General features: G+C 43.5%; 2 protein-coding genes across 2 annotated transcripts in view; both read right to left on the bottom strand.

Moving 5' to 3' along the window:
• Positions 1-15,595, bottom strand: part of LOC142765757 (uncharacterized) — a 31,882-nt gene extending 16,287 nt beyond the window's left edge. Inside the window, exons 1-3 of the mRNA XM_075867351.1 lie at positions 15,408-15,595; positions 9,038-10,213; positions 1,832-3,334 (exon numbers count right to left, since the gene is read on the bottom strand). Of these exons, the coding sequence (XP_075723466.1) occupies positions 1,832-3,334; positions 9,038-10,213; positions 15,408-15,437 (2,709 nt within the window). The 5' untranslated portion in view covers positions 15,438-15,595. The remainder of the gene's footprint in view (positions 1-1,831; positions 3,335-9,037; positions 10,214-15,407) is intronic.
• Positions 15,596-21,220: 5,625 nt separating this feature from the next.
• The window catches only part of LOC119177837 (carbohydrate sulfotransferase 2), a 31,611-nt gene continuing 27,940 nt past the window's right edge, over positions 21,221-24,891 (bottom strand). The window contains exon 5 of the mRNA XM_075887433.1: positions 21,221-21,719. The gene's annotated coding sequence lies outside the window, so the exon portion shown is untranslated. The remainder of the gene's footprint in view (positions 21,720-24,891) is intronic.

The following is a 24,891-nucleotide window of genomic DNA, read 5'->3' as shown; positions in this document are numbered from 1 at the left end:
ATAAGTAAATTTAGTCTCCCCAATAGGCCGAATTTATTGAAATATAACATGAACCAGCGTCGCTAGGAGGGCGTCCCAGTAAATCCAAGAATTAAAGTAGTGTGCCGTTATCGCAAATACCTATTTACTTCTTCTTGTAAGCAAGAATGCAATAAACCATTTTGGGCAGCATGGTTGACCCCGGGGAAAACGACACAGCTTATTGTGACCAGCGCATTATCTGAAAAAACCACCACTCCAAGTAAGATATCCATAAGTTCTTCTAGGCCCTACTAGAAAATATTTTGAAAGAGCAAATATAATACAGGGAAGTGTGAGGCTATAAAATAGAGCGCAAAAAACCGTAAGCATCAGCTTCATATCTTTTCTTTCGCCCATGCTGCAGCTAATGATGTTGATAATAATGATGATGATAGCATGTACATTTTAAGGAATGTAGCTTGTGCACCGGAGTCAACGGAACGCTTCAGTCTTCACTTGATATCTATTGTGTTTTCTTTTAATTGGGTCCATACAAAATGCCGAAAATTCAAAGAATTACAATATTCAGATTTCCGACTGAGTTACGACCCTCAAGATGATCTGTCACTTGAACCAATTGATTAGATGAATTATAGGAGGCGCGTAAATTTTTATCGAAACAATGGGAGAAAGCTTGAGCTTCGCCTATAAGGTTAGATGGCGAAAGTGTAATCACGCCACATGCACATCGCCTTCCTAACTGCTAGCCTTCTTTAGTTCTGGGTGCATGCCGCAACCATGCTGCAAGAGAACGAACAAATACGTGCGTAACAATGGCTGTTTAAAATTATCATTGAATTTTTATTGTAAACACGGCACCCATTAGGCTATAATTACCATTAAATCAGTGAAAAGTCCTCTACTTATCCATAGAGAAAAACAAGATTGAGCCGCTGTTCACATTGTTGATGGTTGTGCAACTGCTGGTGATAAAATATGTCTGAGCATTTTGTAATGGGAGGGAAATAAAACACCCACTCGTCGCTCAATTCACATCTTTCGACGCTTGGCACTATTCCAATCTTCTGCCATGCATTACATAATGCATTAAGGAGACTCATTTTTTTAAAGCGGCTTCACCAAATATTGCGGCTCAGTGGTAGAACACCTGCTGGCCACGCAGACAGTCCAGGTTCAATCCTCACTAAGACCCATAAAGTTTGATTATTCATTTTATTTACAGCATTCTTGACTTTTCCATTGCGGACACGATGGTGATATTTCGCTCACAGCCAATGATGCTGAGGCTGATGCCGGAATTTCAGCGAAACTAGCTCGTTACCGCTGTCGCTGCAAAAGCTAAAATAAAGCTTCGATATCACTCAGTGTGGACAAAAGATGAAGCCGCCAAAAAGAATAAACTTATAATTACTCTTCGCTTTCAATGTCGTGGCTAAAAAAGACCAGCTTTTTGCTCAAAATTGACACAACTGAGGTAACGTTCCCCAATTTGTTCAAGACAGCAAGTATGATCCCAAACAAGCTTGTTTGGCTCGGCCTAGAGTTCAATGTTGATTGTTGAGCGCCTCATATAGCCGCACTTCAGTGGAGGTTCTAAAAAATGAATAACTCAACACTTCGCGAACAACTTCATCATGTTTAACTGGTTAACAAGCCGTTCACCATTGAATTTTTACTTTCAAAAACTGCGTGGTGGTACTTAGACCTGCTATGATAATTTGGGAACTACGCGCTTAAGCTTGACTAAGTCGATGTATTCATGGATTGTCGCTGTCTATGGCGGACGGTTACTGTATATATTAGGCTGTTATAAACTACAATACTTATAAGGCAACTCGCATACGCTTACCGTCATTTCTGTAGAGCTTGCGTTGGTAGCGTTATCCAATTCCAGCGTAATGTCGATCAAATCAAACGCCGTGATTGAGTCTGAACCAGTAATCGTAGGGGCAAGTGAACTTGAGTTATCTGTTCCAATCACTTCCGAGACTTCCTCGTTGTACTCACCGGTGAGCAGCGTCACGCTCGAGATCATATCTTCTGCGTTCTCTGTGCTAACAATATCCGTTAATGCCTCGCCATCCCTGCTCGTGAGTGCTATCGACACTGAGACCGTTTCCCCAGACGGCTGCTGACTGCTCATCGCTTCGGTGAAGGTCTCACCATGGGTACTAGTAATGGTTTCTAATACCGATGCATTTTCTGCGGATGGCTGCTCACTGCCAATCAGTTCCGTAAACGCGTCATCACTCTCACTAGTGAATGGTATTGTTACCAACGCCATTTGCGTGGAGTACTCTTCACTAGGAATGACTTCAGTAAATATATCGTTTATCTCACTGGTGTCTGGTATTAACGACCAGTCCATCTCTGCAGTGCTCTGCTCACTACTTATTTCTTCCGTTGGTGAATCGCTACTCGTGTCAGTTACCAGCATCGAGGACGCTGCTGTTTCCATAGAGCTCATAATAAGGTCTGTAAACTCCTCACTGCTCCCACTCATCTCCGGAATGGAGGAAGACGCCTCTCCTGTGGGGCTTTCATCGCTGGTAATAGCGTCCGTAAACTCTTCACTGCTCCCAGTCATCTCCGGAATAGATGAAGACACCTTTTGTGTGGGGCCTTGTTCGTTGGTAATGACGTCCGTAAACTTCTCGATGCTCACACTCATTTCTGGAACGGAAGTGGAGGCCTCTCCTGTGTGGCTTTCTTCACTGCTAATAACATCCGTAAACTCTTCGCTGCCTCCAGTAATTTCTGGAATGGAAGATGACACCTCTTCTGTGTGGCTTTGTTCACTACTGACAACATCTGTAAACTCCTCGCTGCTTACACTTATTTCTGGACTAGAAGACAAGGCACCTTTTGTGTGGCTTTTTTCACTGCTAATAACATCTGTAAACTCCTCACTGCTAACACTTATTTCTGGAATAAATGAAGACGGCTTTTGTGTGAGGCCTTGTTCACTGCTTATAACATCCGTGAACTCCTCACTGCTCACACTAATTTCCGTAATGGTGGAAGACGGCTCTTGTGTGGGGCCTTGCTCACTGCTAAAAACATCCGTAAACTGCTCGTTGCTCACACTCGTTTCCAGCATAGATGAAGACGGTTCTTTTGTGGGGCCTTGTTCACTGCTTATAACATCCGTGAACTGCTCGCTGCTTACACTCATTTCCGGAATGGAGGAAGATGGCTCTTTTGTGGGGCTTTGTTGACTGCTTATAACATCCGTAAGCTGCTCGCTGCTCAAGCTCATTTCTGAAATGGAGGATGAAGCCTCTTGTGTGTGGCTTTCTTCACTGCTGATAACACCCGTGACGTCTCCATCAGTCTCATCAGTGACAGGCATCTAAGAGAAACAGAATCAGGCATAAATATTACCTCCCAAAGCTAAGAGCTCACTTATTATATCAGGGCATAAATGTAATATAAACAACCGGTTTCCTTTGAAAGGATCATAAAAACTACGAACATACGGAAATGTACAGCACTGACGCCCTTTCCTGAGATTCCACTACTGAGCAACGCTCAACAGCTGTGCTGTGAGAGCCGTCGGTACCATTAAATAGTTTAAGTCCTCTCCACGAGTTGAACTCGTCCAGCATAACTACCTAACAAATGCGCACAAGAGGATATGGATTTACCGCTACCCGGCATAACTCATGGACACTGCTCGACTCTTACGCCAGCGTACCAGTCAGTCTCTATGTATTCTCTCATATATATATATATATATATATATATATATATATATATATATATATGAGAGTTTGTGTTTGTGTGTACCCGGAAGTGTCAAGGAGGCGTGTGAACCTGTTTTATTGATGTTTGGCTTGAAGTCCCAGCTGATGAAGGTCGGACCCCGAGCAAACTTCAATAAAACTGTTTCGTACGCACGACAGTTTGACTTTTTCAAGTTTGACAGTTTGACTTTTATATATATATATATTCTAAGATAAAATAACAAATTCGCCGCAGTGGTTTTTTTGTACCTCAGAAAAGCGTTCGACACAGTAGACCATGACATCTTACTTTACAAATTACGTAGATATGGTTTTCGCAACACTATGTCGAATTTTTTCCAGAGTTACTTTCAAGGTCGGCAACAGATGGTAATTATCAGTAACATTACTTCTTCTCTCCAGTCCATTCAAACAGGTGTGCCACAAGGTTCCGTATTAGGCCCGTTACTTTACTTGCTATACATAAATGGCTTGCCTCTAGTACTAACAACTGCCGAGATGTTTATGTATGCTGATGACATTGCCCTAATTATTACCGGCCACACGAAGGACTGCTGCAGGTTTTTCGAGATAGCTAGTGTTCAGGAATATGGTAAACTTCAGTTCTCAGGTGAAGCAGGTGTTTCTGCTGATGACTTTGGTAGACTCTTAGAGTTCTATTTGTCTTCTACAGTTGTGAATTTTGATGATAAGTTTTATGTTCAAAGAAAGGGCATATGCATTGGTTCAGCTGTGGCTCCTGTGTTGTGCGATCTTTTCTTGTCGGTCGTTGGTTGCCGCATTCAGAAGAAATTGCAAGTACCACAGGTTGTCAAGATCTTTAAATATGTGGATGATTTTCTAGTAATTTTGAATGATGTTGATGACCTTGGCATAGTCATCCAATGCCAGATGACTATGCCAAGACGTTTTGCATGTGTTTCAAAGGGAAAGTCAAGGCCTGAAATTTACGCATGAAAAGCCTGATAAGCGAGCGTTGTAATTTTTTGACATTGGCTTGCTTTTTGGCGATAATCACATCTGTTGTAAGTATAATCCTAGATCCAAAAAACCCTTGTTACGTCATGACAGCACCCATTCTAAGCTTGTTAAGCGAAGCATTGCAGTGAGCTGTCTCTATTCAGCCCTGAATAAGTCGTGTGTACATGTCATTTCTCTAGCTTTAATGCACAGGTTACCAGATTGGAGCAGGCGGGTTACCCTCCTGAATTAATTTCTGTGGTGTGTGAGACCCTGCTACGGAACATGAAACGCTATCAAACAAAACAAAAAGTTTGTAGAAAAAAAGAAGAAGCATGTGCAAGTTATCCCATATGTTTACGAATTCTGGCATAACTTGAAGAGAATTGCGTCGAAGCATGACGTGCAAGTTGTACTGTCCGCGCCTATACAAACTCTCGAGGTTATGTGGCATGGCCTACAGAGAAAAACGCCCTGGGTGCACAACCGAACACAGGAACAGGTTCACAGATTGTATTTCCAATGTAGTTTATAGGTTTCTTCTAAGTTGTGGACATCAGTACATTGGTCAAACTGCCAGGTGTTTTAATGAAAGGGTGAAGGAGCATGACTATAATGTACGCAATACGATCAGTGGTTTTCTGGCTGACCATTGCAGGCGTTGTGGCTGCTCTCCTAATTTTCGTAGTATCGGATTTTAAAATGGGGAGGGATAACATAGAGCGCGAGATTGTTGAGGCTTTCTTCATTCATGAAGCAGGTGACAGGTGCGTGAGCAGGTCTTCTATATCCTTGTCTGACGCTGAAATCAGTTATCTTAGAGGCTTTCTTTGATTTTCCGTGTCATTTGCTTTATCATGGCCTGATGCATTTCACTCATCACGCTTGCGCGAGCTACTTTAAAGATTTTATCGTTTGCAGTTTTTATCGCTGCTTAAAACCAGCCTTCTTTTCTTGCCTCTAAACCTCCTCTCAATCACATTTTAGGCAAATATATATGCACAGGTTATTGCAATAAAATTTCAGTTGTTAGTCAGTGCTCTGTCTCTATTGGCATTCTTATTTCCCGAGTTTTTGCGCTGCCCTTTCTATGTGAGCACTATGAACCAACTAGCCCAAACCAAAGTACTTCTCGAGTTTTATCAAGTTACGGAAATGCAGAACTGAAATGTACGATTCGCGTCTACTGTACCGCATCTCGCTTGCTTGTTGAGCTTTCACCGCTTCTAATTCCAGTAATGGTATCCCAAAACAACTAAGCCTTGTTCAGTTATTCTTGCCTGTGGGTCTATACGCAATGCTTACGCACCAGCAGTTCTTAAGGAAGGTACCTTAATTGAACACTTTGTTTGGAGCATTAGTTCATTCTGAAGAGGTGACTACATGAGCGCTAGAGAAGTCGCCTTCTCTTTTAGCGTCTCTTTCTTTTGCGCTTATACGAATTCCAGGACACACTGTAAGCACATCGATCTTATTGTAACTAAGATAGGTGCGCACCGTATTTGCATATCTTCCTAAAGGTGTCTAATAAGTGCATGTTCGGAGTGTTGCAGCTTTGGCTAGTTGGTATGGCATGACGATAACTATAGCGCGAGAACAAAACGAGGACACAGAGACAAGAAGGACACGAAAGACACGAGTGCTCATGTCTTTCGTGTCCTTCTTGGCTTTGCGTCGTTGTTTTGTTCTCGCGCTATAACTATCATCATGCATCTTCGGGTTCGGCCGTGCTATATTGTACGTGGAGGCACAGTGTTTAAAGTGATGTTTGCAGGGTGGCATAATCATAAAGCCGCAGGCACGAACAACTTGCGCTCAAATAAATTAATTGACCGATTTTCTAGGGCATCTACGCCAGCTATGTGAGCGCTGCCTGCCAATAATTTCATATGTCTGACAGCATTCTCAAAATAATTGGCAGATGGCACTTACAGTGGGCATCAATGATATGCGAAGCACAAATAAAAAAAGGTTGATATGTCACCTTGAAATCAGCCCAACTTTACGAGCACAACGTTACGACACAACGTTATGTATCGTTTACCTTCATCATCTATTCATGTCCCGTGATACCAAATTTAGTATATGTGGAGATAGCGAAATGGCCGCGAGCACGCTATGAGCGGGGTATGCTGTCATGTTCTTACATAACACGCGTGTCAGGATTATGTTTGCAACACTCATATATTCCGTCATGCGTTGACGTCACGTAACACTAAACTTGGTATATGTCGAGCTAGGAAAACGGCCACGAGCGCATCATGAAGGCTCCAATATACTCCAATATAGCGTTGACGCACGCGCACGCCGGGCACAGTGACGCTACGTTAGCAAAATGCGAGAACTCTAAAGTCTGACGCCAGGCGCGACCGGGGTGACCAGCGTCTGTCGGCGCAGCCCGACAGCAAACGGCGCGAAATTCGCTTCGATGCATTACCCAGATGTTCACAGAGTCTCCCTCATTTCGTGGCGGAGAGATTCCGGACGTGCTGAATAGTGCATGCGTCAAAGAAACGCAGCGTGGTGCACACCTTCGAGTATATGGCGAAACCGGCGCCTAGCGTCGCAACGACGGAGTGACGTGCGAAATGAACGCCGGCGAGCACGCGCACCGCCTCAAGTTGAAATGTATTGGCGCCTAGACTGTGACATGTACTCATGTTCTCACATGACACGCATCTCATGATTATCATGTTTGCAACAGTCACATACTATCGTCATCCATTGGCGTCACGTATCTGAAGCCAGCGAAATGGCCACGAGCGCATCATAAGTGTGGGATGTAGTCATGTTGTTATATGACATGCATGTCGTGATTATCATGTTTGGATGTGTCATTTACCCATGTCGTCTATTCGCATCGCGTAATACCGAGTTGGGTACATTTGAATCCAGTGAAACGGCCACGAGTGCGTCATGAGCGTAGCATGTAGTCATTTTGTTACATGGCACGTATCTCATGATTATTATGTTTGCACAAGTCACAAACCTTCGTCGTTCATTCGCATACTGTAATACCAATTTTGCTATATGTGCCGCTAGCGAAACGGCCGAGAGCGCATCATGAGCATGGCATGTAGTCATGTCGTTACATGACACGCATGTCAAGATTCTGTTAGGGTCTGTCGCTTGTGTTCGCCATGCAATCATGCCACACCATACCTATTTTGCAACATGCCATGTGAACAAAATCACCGCAAGAGCTGCAGGGTTATGAATTGTAAATCATGACGTTTATGACATACATTTCAGGATTTTTATGTTGTGACTAGTCAAATATATTCTACATATAGTCATGTTATGCCATACCAAGTTGGTATCGGTACCATTATCGAAACGGCCAGCGGAGCTAAAAGTCGTAGGTGGCTAGTTAGATAAATCGATACGCTCTAAGTCGGCGAAGTTCGCTAAGAAATACTTCGCATTAAAAAAAACACCCCGCTCATATTGGGCGAAGAAGCATGAAAGGCACTGCGTGAACCTTTAGGACGCGGGGGAGCGCGTTGGCATGCGGGGTCATAAGCACGCGCAGGGATTCGTTTCTGGGGGAATAAGGGTCATTGCAGCACAACCCCCCACCCCACCCTTTCTAGGTGACACGAGGTGGGGTGGCCGCACTGCTCCCCTATGTCGGCTAACATCAAAAATTGGCTCGCATGGCATTCTGCATGCCGTCAACGTGTTGTCTCATGCTGTTACCGCTAGTCAGAGCAAGCGCCCGACGACTATCCATAGTGAATGACCATAGAACCAAGCTTAACCATTGTGAACGTTATGGAGGGAGTGCGTTTGAGTTACGCATGCGCCGCCATATTTCCTCGACATTTCTCATGACGAAATCGGGGACGAGAAAAAATTCTGTGCTTTTGTACCCCGCTTCAACTTTCTGAACAAAAATCGAAATAAAGTGCGTTTTGTCTTCGCAATCTGATTCATACCTTCAAAAGTGTATAGAATGTGGCCGCGCACTTTTGCTTCTGAATATCAGCGTGCAAAGCTCTAGCTGTCTTTTCTGCTGCTGCGTTCCATGTGTTGCCACGCTACGCATATTTCACTTTAGCATTTCTTAAACTTCAGTTTTGTCACGAGTAGACCACGAGGGAAACGAGACGCAGCACCTAACACCCTGGGCAATCGCTATCACACAGATGCACTGGAAAGCGCCTGTGTAGTGTCCTCGTTGTTGTGTCCCATTTTTTTCACGCTTCTTTTTCGAGATGAATGCACACCATGTCACCCGAGTACTCCACGTATTAACAAGTGAACGTAAAACCACTCCTGTGTGTAAAATGGCAGATAGTGTGTTTAGAGCAAAGTTGAAATTTAGAGCGAAGTTGAAATTGTCCTACCTGAGTTGAAAGCGCGTCTTCAGTAGCGACTGCGGTTGTAGCGTCTGTGGAACCAACGTCGCTCGTTATCGCACGGATGTCCTTCACAGTTTCTGGCATAGGGGGAGAATCTGCTGCATCTTCGATTGTTTCAGTAACTTTCCCCGCACCACTTTCGGTCATCGCCTCACTGGCTGAGGTCATTGCATCGATATAATGGGTTTCTGCCTTTTTGTCGGTGGTAGCAATGTCGGTTGAAACAGACAGGTCGTCCTCCGGCGGATCATTGATGTCGGCGTCGGCTCGGCCTTCAGGTATGTCGATGAGATCATCTTGAACACGGACGACATCGACTTCTTGCTTAGTTTCAGTATCGTTTGCTTCATTGGTGCTATCATGAGTTACCCTAGGAGTAGTACCTCCTATTAAACTGACTTGGGTCCATGCTGATTGAGACACCGTTTCCGCATTGGCATATGGTTGAAGTAGTGACACTGGCGTGAGCGAGTAGGACACGTTAACTAGAGGGGGCTCTGCGTTTCTCTCATCAATTGTAGCCGCAATACTCGCCGCCTCACCGTCCACTGGTTGAAGGGTAACTGCGGTAAGGTGTTTGGACCCGTTTTTCGCATCCATCTGCATTGTCAACATACCAAGTTCACGCAGTTTTTGTTGCGGTATACGTACTTTTACAACAGAGCTTGCAGTGGGTGCGTAGGATGCGTTTGCTATGTTGTCTGGAAGCCTTGTGGTAATTGCATAGCCTCTGGAGTTCGCAGTGTGGTGTGCCAGTTTAAGCGTGTGTGTGCTCAACCCGAGAGACGTCGCTACTGTATCAAGTGTTTCAGGTCGGCCACTGGGTACGTTGCTTTTGAAATCATTCAGCAGGGGAACTGCTTGAGCTTTCTGCTCTAATAAGCTCTCATTGCTCTTATCGGAATCTCGCTCAGCCACATCCCACGTAGCATAGCTGTCTTGCTCATCTCCCAATAACTGTCCTGTCAATTTGTGGACTGTAAGATTCCTCATAGGTGTGGCAGCGTCGGTACTATTCCTGTCAGTGCTAAGATTGCTGTTGTGGCCGTGCTGGGTAACGTGTCTGCCTGGAGGGAGCCGCTGAAAGGCGGAAATCGGTAGCCGCCTACTAGGCATATCTGGTTTGCCTTCATAGCCATGAGGAGACGTCTGCCCAAGGTCCTGCGAAAAGAAAAATTGATCAATAGGCAAACCATTGCAGAGCATCCAAGCATTTCGAAAAGTGCTCTGTTCTTTTCGGGACCAGTACTAAGCTATGTTTTGATGTCTGTAGTTTGCGTGAAAGGAGACATTATGAAATGGTTTAAAAAGTGTTTCCTTAAAAGAAAGCCTTCGCAGTAATTTTGAACTTTAAGGCTTCTTAAAGTCTACGGTATTGACTTCATAGTTTAAAAACGCAGAATATCAGCCTTATGAAAACTTGCTATCATCTAGCGACCAATGCGCGCATTTCCACCATGTTAAAAAATAAGCATGCTCTGCATGTGCACACAAAGAGCCTACGTATCAACGCGAGGTTGCTAATTGGAACCACAGTGCCGGCTTATGTTTGAGTGCCGTGTTGCTCAAATGGACGCATTTGGGACGGTACGCTGAAAACCGTTTCTCCAAAACCCGTCTCCCAGTTATTAGATGTCCTCGTGGCCGATGAATACCGGTTGCCGGCTACTGCTTACAACTGACGCCATTATTCACACACCTCGTTCTTAAATGCAGTATTTTAAAGCACCTGCACTCTTCAGGGAATATTCTTTCGTACCATATCAAGGCGAGAGAGTTTTCGCACCATTTTCTTACGAGCACACAGAGCTCATTTCGTGTAGAAGCTTCTAAGTTGCATCGCGTCGTTAACTCACCTGTGCCTCTACAGCTATGAACTACATTACTGGCTTGTTACATTGCGATAACAATTACGTGCTCGTGTGCACCATCAGTTCTTTATAAATGAACCGATTGTTCTAAGACGTGTTGTTTGGCCTTGATGTCCAATTGTGGTATACAAAAAGAGGCGTTTGGTGGGATGCTTTCCTTGTGCATTACGTTACTAAGAGTATTTTAAAGCATTTCATGTGCTATCACCGTCAAGTTGAGAGAAGCCACTCGGGTTTCCTTGCCTCACTACATTTTTTTTTATTAAAACTGCACGCTTAGCATAACACATCAGGTTAGCCAAACAGAGGATTCCTTTCCGAAACATATTTTGACCCAACTGTAAGCTATCGAATGTTAAGAGATGCTTCAAGTGAGTGGTACTTTTTTGTATGAAACTGAAAAATTGCTTTCTCGGCAATTATTTTACACTTGACCATGAGTGTGCTATCGTCGCACTTTACATTAGGCCTCGAATACAATCATAGCAACATAATTATTCTTGGTTTAAGGCGTTATTGAGAACCAAATTTTTCTACTCCTCTTACACGTGCCTGCTAGCAGAACTGTTAACGTTTATTTGTCCGGTAACTCTACGCCTAAAAGAAGATTGTGTGCAGAGCAGCGAAATATTGCAGTAGCGAACAAAGTCCTCACACGTGGGGCACAACATTATGACGTTGAGGTTCTGTCAGGATACGGAGGTACATTCTCGTCCTATTAAAAGCTGACTACAGCTGTAAGATAGTCACTTAGTTAATGCCTGTTTTTCGTGCATATTCCGTGAATAACAAGAACACCGGATCTCCGGCACTGTGGCCCCTAGGGCAAGTCGGGAAAGAAGAGTCAAAATATAACAGCTAGCCCAGGAATGGAAGCTGCCTCTGTGTCTTACTCACTACAGTGTAAATAAAAAGTGGTGTCCAGGTAAAGTGCACTTTAACTGCTATTATCCGTGTGTGTATTGTTTGAACCAGCTAAATAAACAGGCTAAGTAAGCGAAACTTCTGCCTTCAGTTTTCGTATGAATGACAGTTTCAGAGGCAGAGAGCAGTGGAATCCTTAGCTCGGTGTGTACTCGGACATTCTTGTATTTGTTTGGTTGCACTGCTTTATTATGGATAGCACGTTTTCATGTCTCACAGAGTGCAATAGTGGAATTTTCTGTAGCATTCACATATTGGAAAGCCACACCATCAGCAACGTCACTGTGTTATCACGGTCGACTCTCATATCAGTGGCTGTTTTGGTTGTGAAACGGTAAGAATGGTGAGGAGGCACGCCACAGCTACCGTCTTGTCGTGGACACGGGCCAACCAGTGACACTAGCCAAAGAGCGATACTTAAGCAACATCAGCCCCAACTTTATCTTTCTGTCAGAGTTTGTGGTGGTATAGCATAGCATCACGTGTCGCGTTTCTGCTCATGCCACGTGAATACCCCGAATGCGACATGAAAATATGTTAACAATATTGGCCCTCCTACTGGACCTTTGTGAGGAATTCATTCGTTTGTGTAATATTCAGAGGTGTCGAAAGCTTTCCAATGCACTTTAAATGTCAAGCGCGAAGAGGTGTTCAGAATCTCTTTACGGCTACGGGTCTTCTGTTCCCTCAAGAATGAGTGGTCTTTGATATTGTTTCTCACTTCTTTATCCTGGATTGCACAGCACCCTGCGCTAGTTCTGGTGGATTTCAATGGTTTTGCACCTGCTTTCTTATGGAGAGCATTACGCTGAGCGTGATTGTTTGCGATGGTTAGACGTACTGTTTGAAATTCGGGCTTTATCCTGAAGCAAATTCGCTGTGCATGAGAAAGCTCTCCCGTTATGAGCTAATGTCAATACACATAATGATTATTCAGATTGCAGTCAAATGCCAGCTTTTGTTCCTTCACCTGGCAACCAAACATTTACTTTATATAGTGCCTATTAGTTTTACCACTGCCCTGACACTTCAAGGAATCGAGTTATGATTCATTGTTTTGGGCTTCATAGGCACCAATGCTGAGGAGCATGACATCATCCTTAAAACGTATCTTCGAGAAATATTCTTGACAAATATTCATTCATATTTTTTTTATTATTAATGAGAACAGAAGAGAGACTTGGCCGTCTGTGTTATGCCGCCTTCACTTTCTGTTTTGTTATAAAAACTCGGCTTACCGCTTTTGTTCACTCGGACGCAAGGGAAAGAAAAGGCGTATGCGGTATTCATTCCTCACAATCAAGCTTGTTGGCTGTAATGTAGGAATTATCAATCAAATCTCGATGGTATATTAGATGCGGAAGCATCTTATACTCGCGCCTTGTAGTGCGCCGTCCGCGCCGTCCGCACCGCTTCTCGAACATTCGACAGCTGACGCGAGCGCATGCGCCGTCGCGCCGTCGCCCACCATCTGTGCCGCGCGCGCTTCTCCTTCGAGAACATTCGACAGCTGACAGCGCATGCGCCGTTGCGCCGTCGCCATCTGTGCCACGCGCGCGCTTCTCCTTCGAGAACATTCGACAGCTGACAACGCATGCGCCGTCGCGCTGTATATATACTCAAGGTCGGCGCTCGCTCGCTCAGTTGCCGCTCGTCCGTTGGTTTGTACGGCGCGTCGACGTCCGAAGTCGCCGTGAAATGAATGCCAACGAATCCACAAACAGAATGATCGACGTTCCTTCGACCAGCGCCGCCCTTTCGCATACGTGTGTACGTGTTCACTCATTTAACACCCCCTCCTACAACCACATTAACCAATTTAGCCATCGACCCAAGTAAGTCGCAATTTAACACCCCATTTCACAACCACGTTAACCAATTTAGCCATCGACCCAAGTAAGTCGCACTTTAACACCCCGTTAACCAATTATATGGTCCGCATCCTCCTCAGTGTTCCCCCGAGGGAAGCTGCGGGCAATTTTTTTTACTTCGAGCCGAGTGGAAGACATATTTGCTCAACATAAACGTTCACTAAAGTAACACTAATGAGCAGAAAGTTTTTTTTGTATTAGCAAAGTACAAATTCACAATTCTGAAAACACTACAGCTACCACAATATGACGCTTGCGAAGCGAAAAACTGGCGTAAAAAATATGCGAGTAGAGATGCCACCTTGAGATTAGCGCAAAAAACGCCATGACGCCACAAACTTTGCACGTGTTTAGTGGGTCTTACATTAATTCCAATACACAAGAATGGACTACCCTTCATTAGCATGCTAGGGCTGTAGGTCTCATACACGTAGCCATCGAATTTCCGAAACACTTATCAAGCGAATATCCTCAACACACATTATTGAAATTTTTGACGTTATGCGCGAATATTTTGGCGCAAAATATAAAGCTGGAACTTCAATATAGACTTTGTTCGCTAATTATGAGCTCATGAGAGTGAAACACGTTGCCCTCAAGTTATCAGAGTGCAGTTTGTCTATCTGAAACAAGTCATTGTTTCTCTGTAGTGTTTCTTTTACACAAGACACATTCTCCTTTCGGACAACATTATCGTAAGTGCAGGTGCGTCTCACGCTGTACGGACATGGTGGGGTTTTTTTCTAAGCATGAAAATCAGCTTGCCTGAGAAATTATAGATGCCTTCACATCCTAAGAAGCAACCAAATATGCGTTAGCCAGCCATTTATTAAGTTTTTAGATAAAAAATATTAGTATTTGATTTGTACATGTGGCAATTTGACATAAAATTTTGCTCACGGGCAGCAGCTTTAGGAAAGTTTTCTTCGTTTGGAGCACATAATGTGGGCGCCATTGAGGTTTTGTTGCTTATTTTTTGTGTTTTCCAGAAAAACATTTTTGTTGAATATCAACGCGTGTTGAGACATTTTTTTTTGTGCCTTGTCCATTTAGTGAACGGTCAACCAGTCGTAGGCATGAATCCATATCACCAATTTCAATTCTCCTTTCAGAGTTCGGAAACTACTCATTGTAACTTTCCTTCTGTATGATTCTGTGCACAAGTATATGGACCGTGTAAGCGCAACCCGAAGCCGCCCCATCTAGTCGCGAGTCGTCTGCTATAGTGAGCATTACGCCACGAAATTCACCGGAGAATTCATCTCAACAAGAGACAGATGACACATACTGTAAAGTTGTACGGATAGCAGGAGACCGTATAAATTAGGGTGTACATCCTGAACCTAACAAGCGAAGTGGCAGTTCACATATACTCTTCGAAATTGATACAGCAGCCACCACTAGAATATAGTGCATTGTTATTGATTACTTAGGGAAAAGGGATTTGATTATTGAACAAGGATTTCTTCATGACCACTGTTAGAGCACAGCACCAGTTAAAAACATATGCTGCAAGATTTATTCAATTATACCACCTTACATGTTTCCTTGTAATGACATGTAATACTTGTGCAAGCATCGTCATGTCCTCCTTCACGCGTAAACAGAGAGAGAACAATAAATGACAGCGCCCAATAAGATTCTTATGCAGATGACGTGTCAATTTTTTTTCATATAATCAGCACTCACCAGCAGGCTGCTATTGAAGTTGGACGCCATGCTTTTGCTGTTGCCCCCTTCCTCGGCTGCGGCATGACCTGTGAAAACAAAATAAAGATGGGGGCGCCTACAGTCGGATATTTTACTCGACGCTTGAGCAGGGTTTCAGGGTATTAAATAGCCGTTTGCCCACGCGGATTTCTCACATGGTAGGCTGAGAGATTATGAAGACGTGAGTTTAAAAAAATATTTTTATTCATGTTTTCTCCTTTGTTTTTGCAAAGTTAGTTCTTGGCATTTGTTCGTGTTCTGGGTGACTAAGTTCACAACTGACATTAGATGATCAATCTTAATAAACATAAGAAATCTGCCTCATATCCAGTGAAAGTACAGTCGAGGTCGTCGGTCCTGCATTGAAGCGTTGAGAAGTGAATGCGCATCACCATCTACTTTGATTCCATGGCCGTAACATGGATTAGTTAGTAAAATTTCCAACTTCTTATTCTTTCTCAAAAGATGCTTTGGTACCAGCAGTTTTCTGGCTGTTGAGACAGGAGTTTCAAATTCGGAGTATGGTGCGACCAGTAGAACCTAATTTTGGCAGTGATGGTGCCACCACATTGTTTTCTTTGGTCGTTTTCATTCTCCTTGCATCTATCTCTCATACGAATTTGCACTGACTGAAGATTCAAGCAAGTACGTTTTATTAGATTGAGTTTGTGCTGCCTATTAGGGTGTAGAACTAAGCGTGACGTTTGTAAAAAAACACTGTAGCTATATTCTACTACTTTTTCGTATATATGTCCGCACTTACCATTGTTGGTTTTTTTCTAAGGCGAACCTGTGACCTGTGTAAGGCCGTCCTTTGTGCTTTTTTTGTGATCCCTACAAGCCTTATCGTGTAATTTAGGGTATACTTTATATTTGAACAAGAAGTATTGTTTCAACAGTACATCAAAGCAGTAACAATATTCGTATGATCACTCTACTCCAAGACCTACGTCAGTTACCACAGTTTATGACTCCTGTAATAGACGCTTTCATTTCTATTTTCAGCTTGAAAACTTCATCAGCTTTTCCTTTTATCTCTTACCCGCAACTGCCCCTGATAACTCATCGTGTTTTGACATTGATTCTACGGTATTCTATTCCTTTCCCACGCTTATTCATAGCCTTGTTCAAGTGAGCTTTTTTGTTAATTGTTTACGTGGCTAAAGAACTCTGAATATAGGAGCACAACTTTCAATGGTCTCCTCTTCCTGAATGCCAGTAAATATGCGTAATTAGTCCGTTTTTTTTCTAATATTCACTTGACTTTTGTACTCGAACAAAATCTTTCGTGCTGTATCTTTGCCCTCATTGATGTACAGGCGGAACATAAAAAGTAATTGTTGTGACACGAAAGCTTCTTCTCCACCAGTGCTCCGCTGCTCAGTGATTCTTTATCTGAGCTGAAACTCTCTGTCCATCAAGTGGCGCAGAATAATGTGGTGTAATGTTTTATCAAAACGTTTCAAAATTTCACTAAATGTATGTACAAGTGCTGAATGTTGAACAGTCACTTATGTTTCATGTAATTAGTAGTATTGAGGTGCGTAACAATGCCAACAGCAACATCTGTTTAACGAACTCCAGAAACAGTAGGCTCTTGTGTAGCGCTTGTGCTTGAGATGATGGTAGCCCCGGGAAGACTTACGTAGGGGATGACATATAAATGTACAAGTGAACTTAATGTGACATGACACCAGCATCCAAGGAGCACATATGTAATGTTTATATAAATATATGGGCAGCACAGCAGCAATTGACGTTGCAACAACATTACGTTTGCATAAAATTGTCTTGCAAACAAGTTTAGAAACGGGGCGTGGCTCTAGAGTATAATCATCATGACCATCATCGTCATCAGACCGAGTAGGCCTACTGCACGATAAAGGCCTCTCCCATGTTCCCCCAGTCAACTCGGTCCTGTGCTTGTTGCTGCCACTTAATACCCACGAAATTCCTAACTTCATACGCCCAGCTGGTCTTCTGTCACCTTCTAACCCACTTGCCTTTTCTCAAAACCCAGTCTATGATCCTTAATGACCAGTGGTTACCTTGTCTTCGCGCTTCGTGCTCTTTCTATTAACATTTCTTCTCGATTTCGACTATGATATCCTTAGCACCCGTTTGTTCTTTGACGAATTCGACTTTATGCATGTTCCTTGGTGTTACTCCTATCGTTTTCTTTCTATTGCTAGCTTCGTCGTCCTCAACTCAGCTTGAAACCTTTTCACAAACGTCCAGGACTCTGCTCAGTAGATAAGTAACAGTAGGACGCAGCAGTTATATAACTTCTTCTTGAGGGATAGTGGCAATCTACCAGTAATAATTTTAGAATGCTTGCCAAATGTGTTCCCCTTTATTCTTATTCTTCCAGTTACTTCAATCTTCTGGTTTGGCTCTGCAGTTACTACCTGTTTTAAGTAGACGTACTCCCCTACAACTGTGGTAGCATGCTTGGTTGCAGAGCAGAATTTTTGAACGCAATTTCTGCTTGTACCCTGATATTCATTCTTTGCATTCGTCGTGTCAACGTTGTCGATGTAACTTTTTCAAATGCTCGGCGTTGCAACTTCTAATGCCCGTTTTCATCGTTACTTCGTAAATGTTAACAATCACCTACGGCACATACCGTAATACCGCGGCCAGTGGTGTAGGGGCATGGACCACTCATGTACTAAAGTTTTCGAAGACGTAAACAACGAGATTTTCATTTTATATATACCAATTTATACCATGAACAGTCAGAATATTTGTTGACTCCTCTTACCTTCCCAGGCTAATCTTCGTTTACCCATAGTTTAGGACAGTTAGGAAACGATGACGAGAACGCATAAACGTAGGCGGCTGGAGAGACACATACGTAGATATGTACGCAGGTAGAAACACTGAAGGCAAACTCAGTTGACCGAAAAATGTGTCGCGCTTTAAAATATTCGGCGTCAAGCGGATCGTAGCACAAAGCTGCAAGTGAATCCACGTGGTTTGCATAGATAGCGAACCTCACAAGCTGCAGAAATTCGCCCTTGATGCTTGGCCGGGATGAAGTTTTGTAAGACTTTTTTTTAGTAGATCGTTCGGGGTTTCTAGGGCAACTGCAGTGGTAGCTTACACTTCGTGTTCCGCTGCGCACCCTCTTGCAGGGAGTGAACGAGCGGGCTGGGAAATAAAAAGGGATGCGCGGGCGCAGTGCGCACTCTCGATGTTCGCAAGTGTTCACTCTAGATGTTCGCAATCTGCGGAAAGAAGGCACCTTTCGTGCTGCTTGCCAGGTTCTCCCGTGCAGCTTGCCTTTTAAATAAAACTATTCTTTTGTGTACTGCAGGCACGTTGCTCGCTTATCTACGTATATATCTAGGTATCTATAGGTGCCTAAGTCTGGGTGTTCTCATGATGCCCTGCATAACTTGCGGTAAACCAATTTATTATGGGGATGTAAGATTGTTTGATTAATTTGATTGGCTGGTAATGACTCGTGACATTAAGAATGTCACAAATCCGTCACGTCTCTCATCAAACCCTTTCTGCCAGACGCGTGGCACATACCAGCGCACGGATATGAACCACAGGTATGCGGTTACATGCCACTGAGATTTACAGTTTGTACCAACCCAGGAACGGTGTAAACAGACAAGGGTAGTCCTAAAGTGTGAGCGTCAAAAAAGCTGGCATCGGCAGCGTTGATCGACGAATGGAAAGAATATATGTCAGGGTCTCAGCCGGAATCGAACTCAGCATTCTGCGTGACAATCGATTATTCTACCACAAAGCCACGCCAGGTCCAGAACTACTTTTCAGATAGACTCTAATCTTTCTGAAACTACACTTGTTGCAATGCTTTCTACCCAATTTTATAGACCTTACATGTGTACTATTTTGATACACCCGTCACGTCTGGTTGATGTCCATTGTAGTTAAGTGCTCTTTGTTGAAAAGGATTTGTGTAGCTGTGTCGAGGGTTACCGTCCTCGCGAGCACCAGCGCTTCATATTAGCTTACCATCTCTGGCGTTGGTAATATCCACGTTGCTCTTAGCGTATAGATATTTAGTTACACAGCTGTCCGTAAGTGACTATATAAAACATATGCGACTGTTTAACGCATGCTTGCACGTGCACTTCTATATATCTTCAGTGTCAGTTCGTATAGTCTGGTTTACTAAAAAAAATAACAACGCAGTCACCTTCCCTCCGCATAATTCGCATAACATCAATTTCCAAGGTAAGTGTGATCTTTCGAATGTTTTTCTTTACCATGCTATATGGTACGCAGCCCTAGCCTTTCGGTGCTCCAGCGCTCACTTTCGCGCAGAGGTTTAAAATCTCTAAAATCTAGAGGACTATCGTAATCGCATCAGCCATATATATATGATATGCGACATTGCACTTATCGTCCTAGCGTAACCGTGGTGAATACTATAATATAAAGGTGTTCCTTTTCATTCCTTTTCATACATTGTACTATTCTAAACCAAACAATTATACCTGCTCACGCGCTACGACATTTCTACTCACGCACAAAATTACTGCCATAGCCGCTTTGGTGAACTTCTGGTATGAATAACTAACGGTAGCTCTGAGTGCTCTGTCACCTCGGTGTCTTGGTCAACTGCTCTTACGTCTCTCCTAATTATACAAGACTTTCTTTAAACCCGGCCGCTGGTTCACACTGCGCTCTAACGAGGCATTATGCAATGCTTTCATTTATCATGTGTGTTGGCGTTCTGTTACAATTGAATATGTTTGCTGATCACGTTCTGCAAAGTACAATTATTATTACTTTATTGGTGCGAAGTGATTTCTCTTGTGCACTGTGATCCATATTCAGTGAAAACCACTATGGACCACTCGTCAGTGTTCTCATCTCCTTGTTTCGAGCTATACACAAGGCCCAATGGCTACAGTGTCCTCTACTGATATGCGCGTCTGCCTCCATTTTCCCACCACAAAAGCCTGAAAGTGCCCCTAAACAACCTCTCAAACTACGATGAAAGAGCACATTATTCTGCTCTGCCTCTTCCCGTCTTCCCGGCAGATTGTGTGAAGCCTGCAGTTTGTCCACGTCATGTCTGTACGAAGTCAGCCCTCCACTGGTCGATATACGAGATATCTTTTATGACAGTTCTCTCCTAGCCTTCTTCGCCATGCAGTCGTGTATATACCTTCTCTTACATCTCGCAAGACAGTCTTTCGCGATAAAGTGATTTTGCTCCATTTTCTTAGTTTTTTTCCCCTCGTAAGCGGAGAAACCACCTTGCAGTCGAACAGCGTAAAATACCGAATGGTTCAACGTTAAGTCCTGGCATTCTACGTGTTTCATGAAGCATTAGGTGCCCCGCCGCGGTGGTCTAGCAGCTAAAAACTCGGCTGCTGACCCGCAGGTCGCGTTATCGAATCCCGTCTGCGGCGGCTGCCTTTCCGATGGAGGCGGAAATGCTATAGGCTCGTGTGCTCAGATTTGGGTGCACAATAAATAACCCCAGGAAGTCAAAATTTCGGGCGCCCTCCACTTCGGCGTCTCTCATAATCATATGGTGGTTTCAGGACGTTAAACCCCACATATCTATCAATCATTTATGAAGCATTAGGTGGAGAGGAGGAAGTAGCGTAGGGGGAAGCGTTGGGAAGGCGAGAAAGAAACCACCTTCCCGCTTCGTAACTCGATGGGGTGTAGGGGCCCTTTAAATTGAGAAAGTGCTATATTAGACTTGTTCTCATGTAGCAGCTTCAGCAGTGACGAACGTCTAATTTTACAGTATGAAAAAGGCATTCCTGTAAACTTACCTGATGGCGTCATCTGTGTTGATGGAAACAGCGTCACGCCGGCTGTGAGGCACACGGTGGCTGCCACAACACAAATGAAGCAGCTAATCGCCAGTCTCTTGCCAGTTTTGTTGAACACAAGGCGGATACCTTTCATGGCTCTTTTTCAGAGTGCGTGGGCTATCTCGAGCGGCTGCTTTCCCTCTGACGTTACGGTGCTCGAAGCAGAAGGCGCTGTCAGTGAAAGCGCGCCGTCCACGAAGGAAAAGGGCTACGTGTGCGGGTCCTCGAAGAGTTCGCCGGTGAGCGTTAGGATCTCGGCTGGCTCTTCTTTTTCGTTTGAGTTTGGCTTGCATAAGCGCGGGCAGAAGGAACGCCGTCTTGCCATCAATGTATCAAAATATATTTTTTTCGAAAGCAAAACAACACTACGTACATACTAAAACAAGAAAATTCATTTTACAAGAAACAAAAAACCGTGTGTCACCCTGCCTTGTTTGAGTGTATGTGTGAAGTCCAATATATAGGTGCAAACCTGCAATTGGAAAGAGAAGGCTGTGTGAGAGTTGTGTAAATATCTGTTGACTACTTGAATGAGGCTTACCGGCGAATGAATACATAGAGCCTTCGACATACCTTCGACAAAGGTGCGTTCTCGTCCTATAGCATTGTTAGTTTTAAAAGGGTGAGTGCTTGATGACATCGTCTGGTCACACGGTTGCGCCGTTACGGCCAGCTACTTACACATGAACAAAGTGAAATGAAATAGTATACATGTAATGCACGTGAACATTCTAGTGCGGGAAAGCACAAAATGGTGAAGGGCGTTTGCACCTTGACCTATACGCTGAGCTAGAAAAAATTCGCGAATTCCTGAAGAAATAAAGTTTTATAAAGGAAAAACAAACTTAGCGTAAATTAATGATCGTATGATTTATATGTCGCTTTTTATCATTCCAAATCTACCATATTTTTACGAGATACGCCGTAGTGGTGGGCTACGGAAATTTCGGCCACTCGGGGTTCTTTAACATGCACGCAAATCTGAGCACACGGGCTTACTGTGTTCTTCCCTACATCGAAATTGCAGCCGTCGCAGCTGATATTCAATTCTGCCACCTGCGGGTCAGCAGCCGAGTACCTAATTCAATAGACCACTGCGGTGGCGCAAGGAAAATATGTGGGTACAACAGTGGGGTTGCTGGGCTCGTCTGACTTTAGTTGAAAGCTACCAGTAAAGCCATTTTTTTGTTATGAGCAGAGCTTCTACAGGCCTTCGTTTCGCCGGGTAGTGCAAGTAGAAATATTGTCGTGAATAGGTACATTGTAAATTTTTATGAAAGGGATCACGCAAGCGTGTGGCCAGTGTACTGTAGCGCTATTAAGCGGGTTTCATTTCGGAAAAATTGTCAGTGGTGATACCCTAAACATGGCTCATACCCACTCAGAGAGAAGGATCATGACTTGATTATGAGTTGGTGAGAGATTTTCACTATTGAATATTGATGACCAAGAGAAAAAGAGCCTACGTCAAACAAAAAACAGTGCAAAAATACTATTTCTATCGTTCAGACCTCACCTTGTAGTCATTATTTTGACTAGAAATAATTATTATTGGAAGCAAGAGTATTTGAATCAATGCAAAGCTTTTTTGTTGACCAATTTCTACAATTATAATGCACAAATACTCGTTTAAAGACTCAGTCATTTTGTGTTGTGAAGTTAAGCACAAAGAACATCAAAAGAGTCCTTGTGGCTGAAGCCCGAAGCCGTAGCACCGAAGGTAAGTATAATGTCACTTGTTAAGTTCAGATAACTATATATAATGTCACTTGCCAAGTTCAGATAACTTAGAGAATCAGATAACAAGAAGTCCTTTTCGCAGTAATCTGTACCGGCGACTGGACAAAAATAATGCACTTTTGCTTTGGTTTCTAAATAGAAGTTGCAAATAGGAGATATCACAAAACCAATTCTCCTTCGCTTGTTCGTAGCCTGGATACCGTGGCTCATACCCTCTGTGAGGGTTCGGATAAGAAAACACGTAGTAGCTCATGAATGCTAAGCGGGACGGCTTCTTGCTCTACCATAGTAGAGTACAAGTACTGTAAATTGTTAACAATAATTTCTAAACATGCACCATTGCTTGACAGAAATAATACTGTAAAAGAGAGAAAAAGTACAAAAAAGCAACGAACAGAAAAAAGAAAAAAGCTGATAATGAGCGCAATAACAAAAATTATAATCAGTTTTCTGGAGCCGGCAGGCGACCTCCTAACCTGATTAATTTGGTATCCGCGTTTTATAGTTCCCCACACCACAAAATACTTCCCGAGTATTTTTTTCATTTCTGAGTCTTCATTAAAGTTGACAATATTTGTGTAAAAACGTTTCGTGGCTTGAATTAAATTACACTTTACATCAGACACAACTCTGTGCCAATGTCCCGGGACAGAGGCACTAAAATTTAGAACAGTTTCTGCGGTGAAACTTAAACCTAGCTTCGCAAATGAAATAGCGGGCAGTGTTTTCCTAATTACTTGATAATTACGACACTCTACAAATATAGTTCATTAGATTACAATTTCTCGCAGAATGGACAAGTGGAAGATACCGTCAGACCAGCTACAAATACAAGTTTAACGAGGGATACGGCACCGAAATCTCAAGTCAATAACTTCAACTTTTTTTTTACTGTCTCCAGTAATCTGTCCCTTTTGTGATATTTTCACCATATCGGTACAACTGTCAAATTTTTATATGTCATCTGAGCTGTGTATTTTACCTCTGGTAGTACTGGAATTATTGGTCTGTCAAGTGATGCTCGCGATAAAGAGTTGGCCAATTCATCGAATAGTAAGCCTCAGTGACTTGGCTTCCACACTAATTTCGGTGTTTTCAACTGTGGTGGTGCTAATATGCGGAACGTTAGTAGGCCTCATAACTGTTATGGCACAGTAAGAGCTGCACAGACCAAAAGTCAATCTGTTACGATAATTTCAGTGATTTCACTTAAAGGACGTTTTTGAAGTTCTGAGCATGAAAACGTTGTGTCCGTTGGGAGGGTTACCTGCCGAATAGTCGACATGAACGCTTTAATTTTGCTAAAGCTGCGCAGATTGGTGTATTTCTCGCGGAAGTAGCAAGAGCGCATTTCTCTTCATTGCATTGTGCAATAAGTCAAGTTTGCAAGAGGCTCTGTACTTTTGCGCAACAACCCCAGCTCGTATGCAATTCATGTGAACTCTAACTAAAACATTCTGTCATTTTTTCCTACATGATGACGGTACTTTGTAGTTATCCTTTGAAATTCAAAAGTAAAACTGCGTGGTTAGAACCTATAACTGCGTGGTTAGAACCCTACCTATTTATTGTAGGGTAACCTACACTGACCGAGGTTGAGAGTTTCGTGTGAATAATGGTGAGCACTTTTGCGCAACCACGAAGAGCGACGGCGTCTCACTGCGCAGAGCTGGCGCGTGGAAGGCCTGGAAGCTCCTGGAGAAACGTGCGACTTGAGGACTGGCGCTCGACTCGCTTGAGATCACTCGCTCACTAGTGCGGCCGTCTATCCATGCTTCAATCATCCATCCATTCATCCATGGGCGTTCGTCTCTCTATGATTCGTCCTCGTCTCCATCCGTGGTTCGTCTATCTATCCGTGGCTGTCCATCGATCTGTCCTTCCGTGGTTTGTTCAATTATCCA

Source organism: Rhipicephalus microplus, chromosome 1 (assembly GCF_043290135.1).
Source record: "Rhipicephalus microplus isolate Deutch F79 chromosome 1, USDA_Rmic, whole genome shotgun sequence".
In the NCBI taxonomy this organism is placed as follows: Eukaryota; Metazoa; Arthropoda; class Arachnida; order Ixodida; family Ixodidae; genus Rhipicephalus; species Rhipicephalus microplus.
Note: the sequence above shows the minus strand (reverse complement) of the source record. Positions and strands in the feature narration are given on the sequence as shown.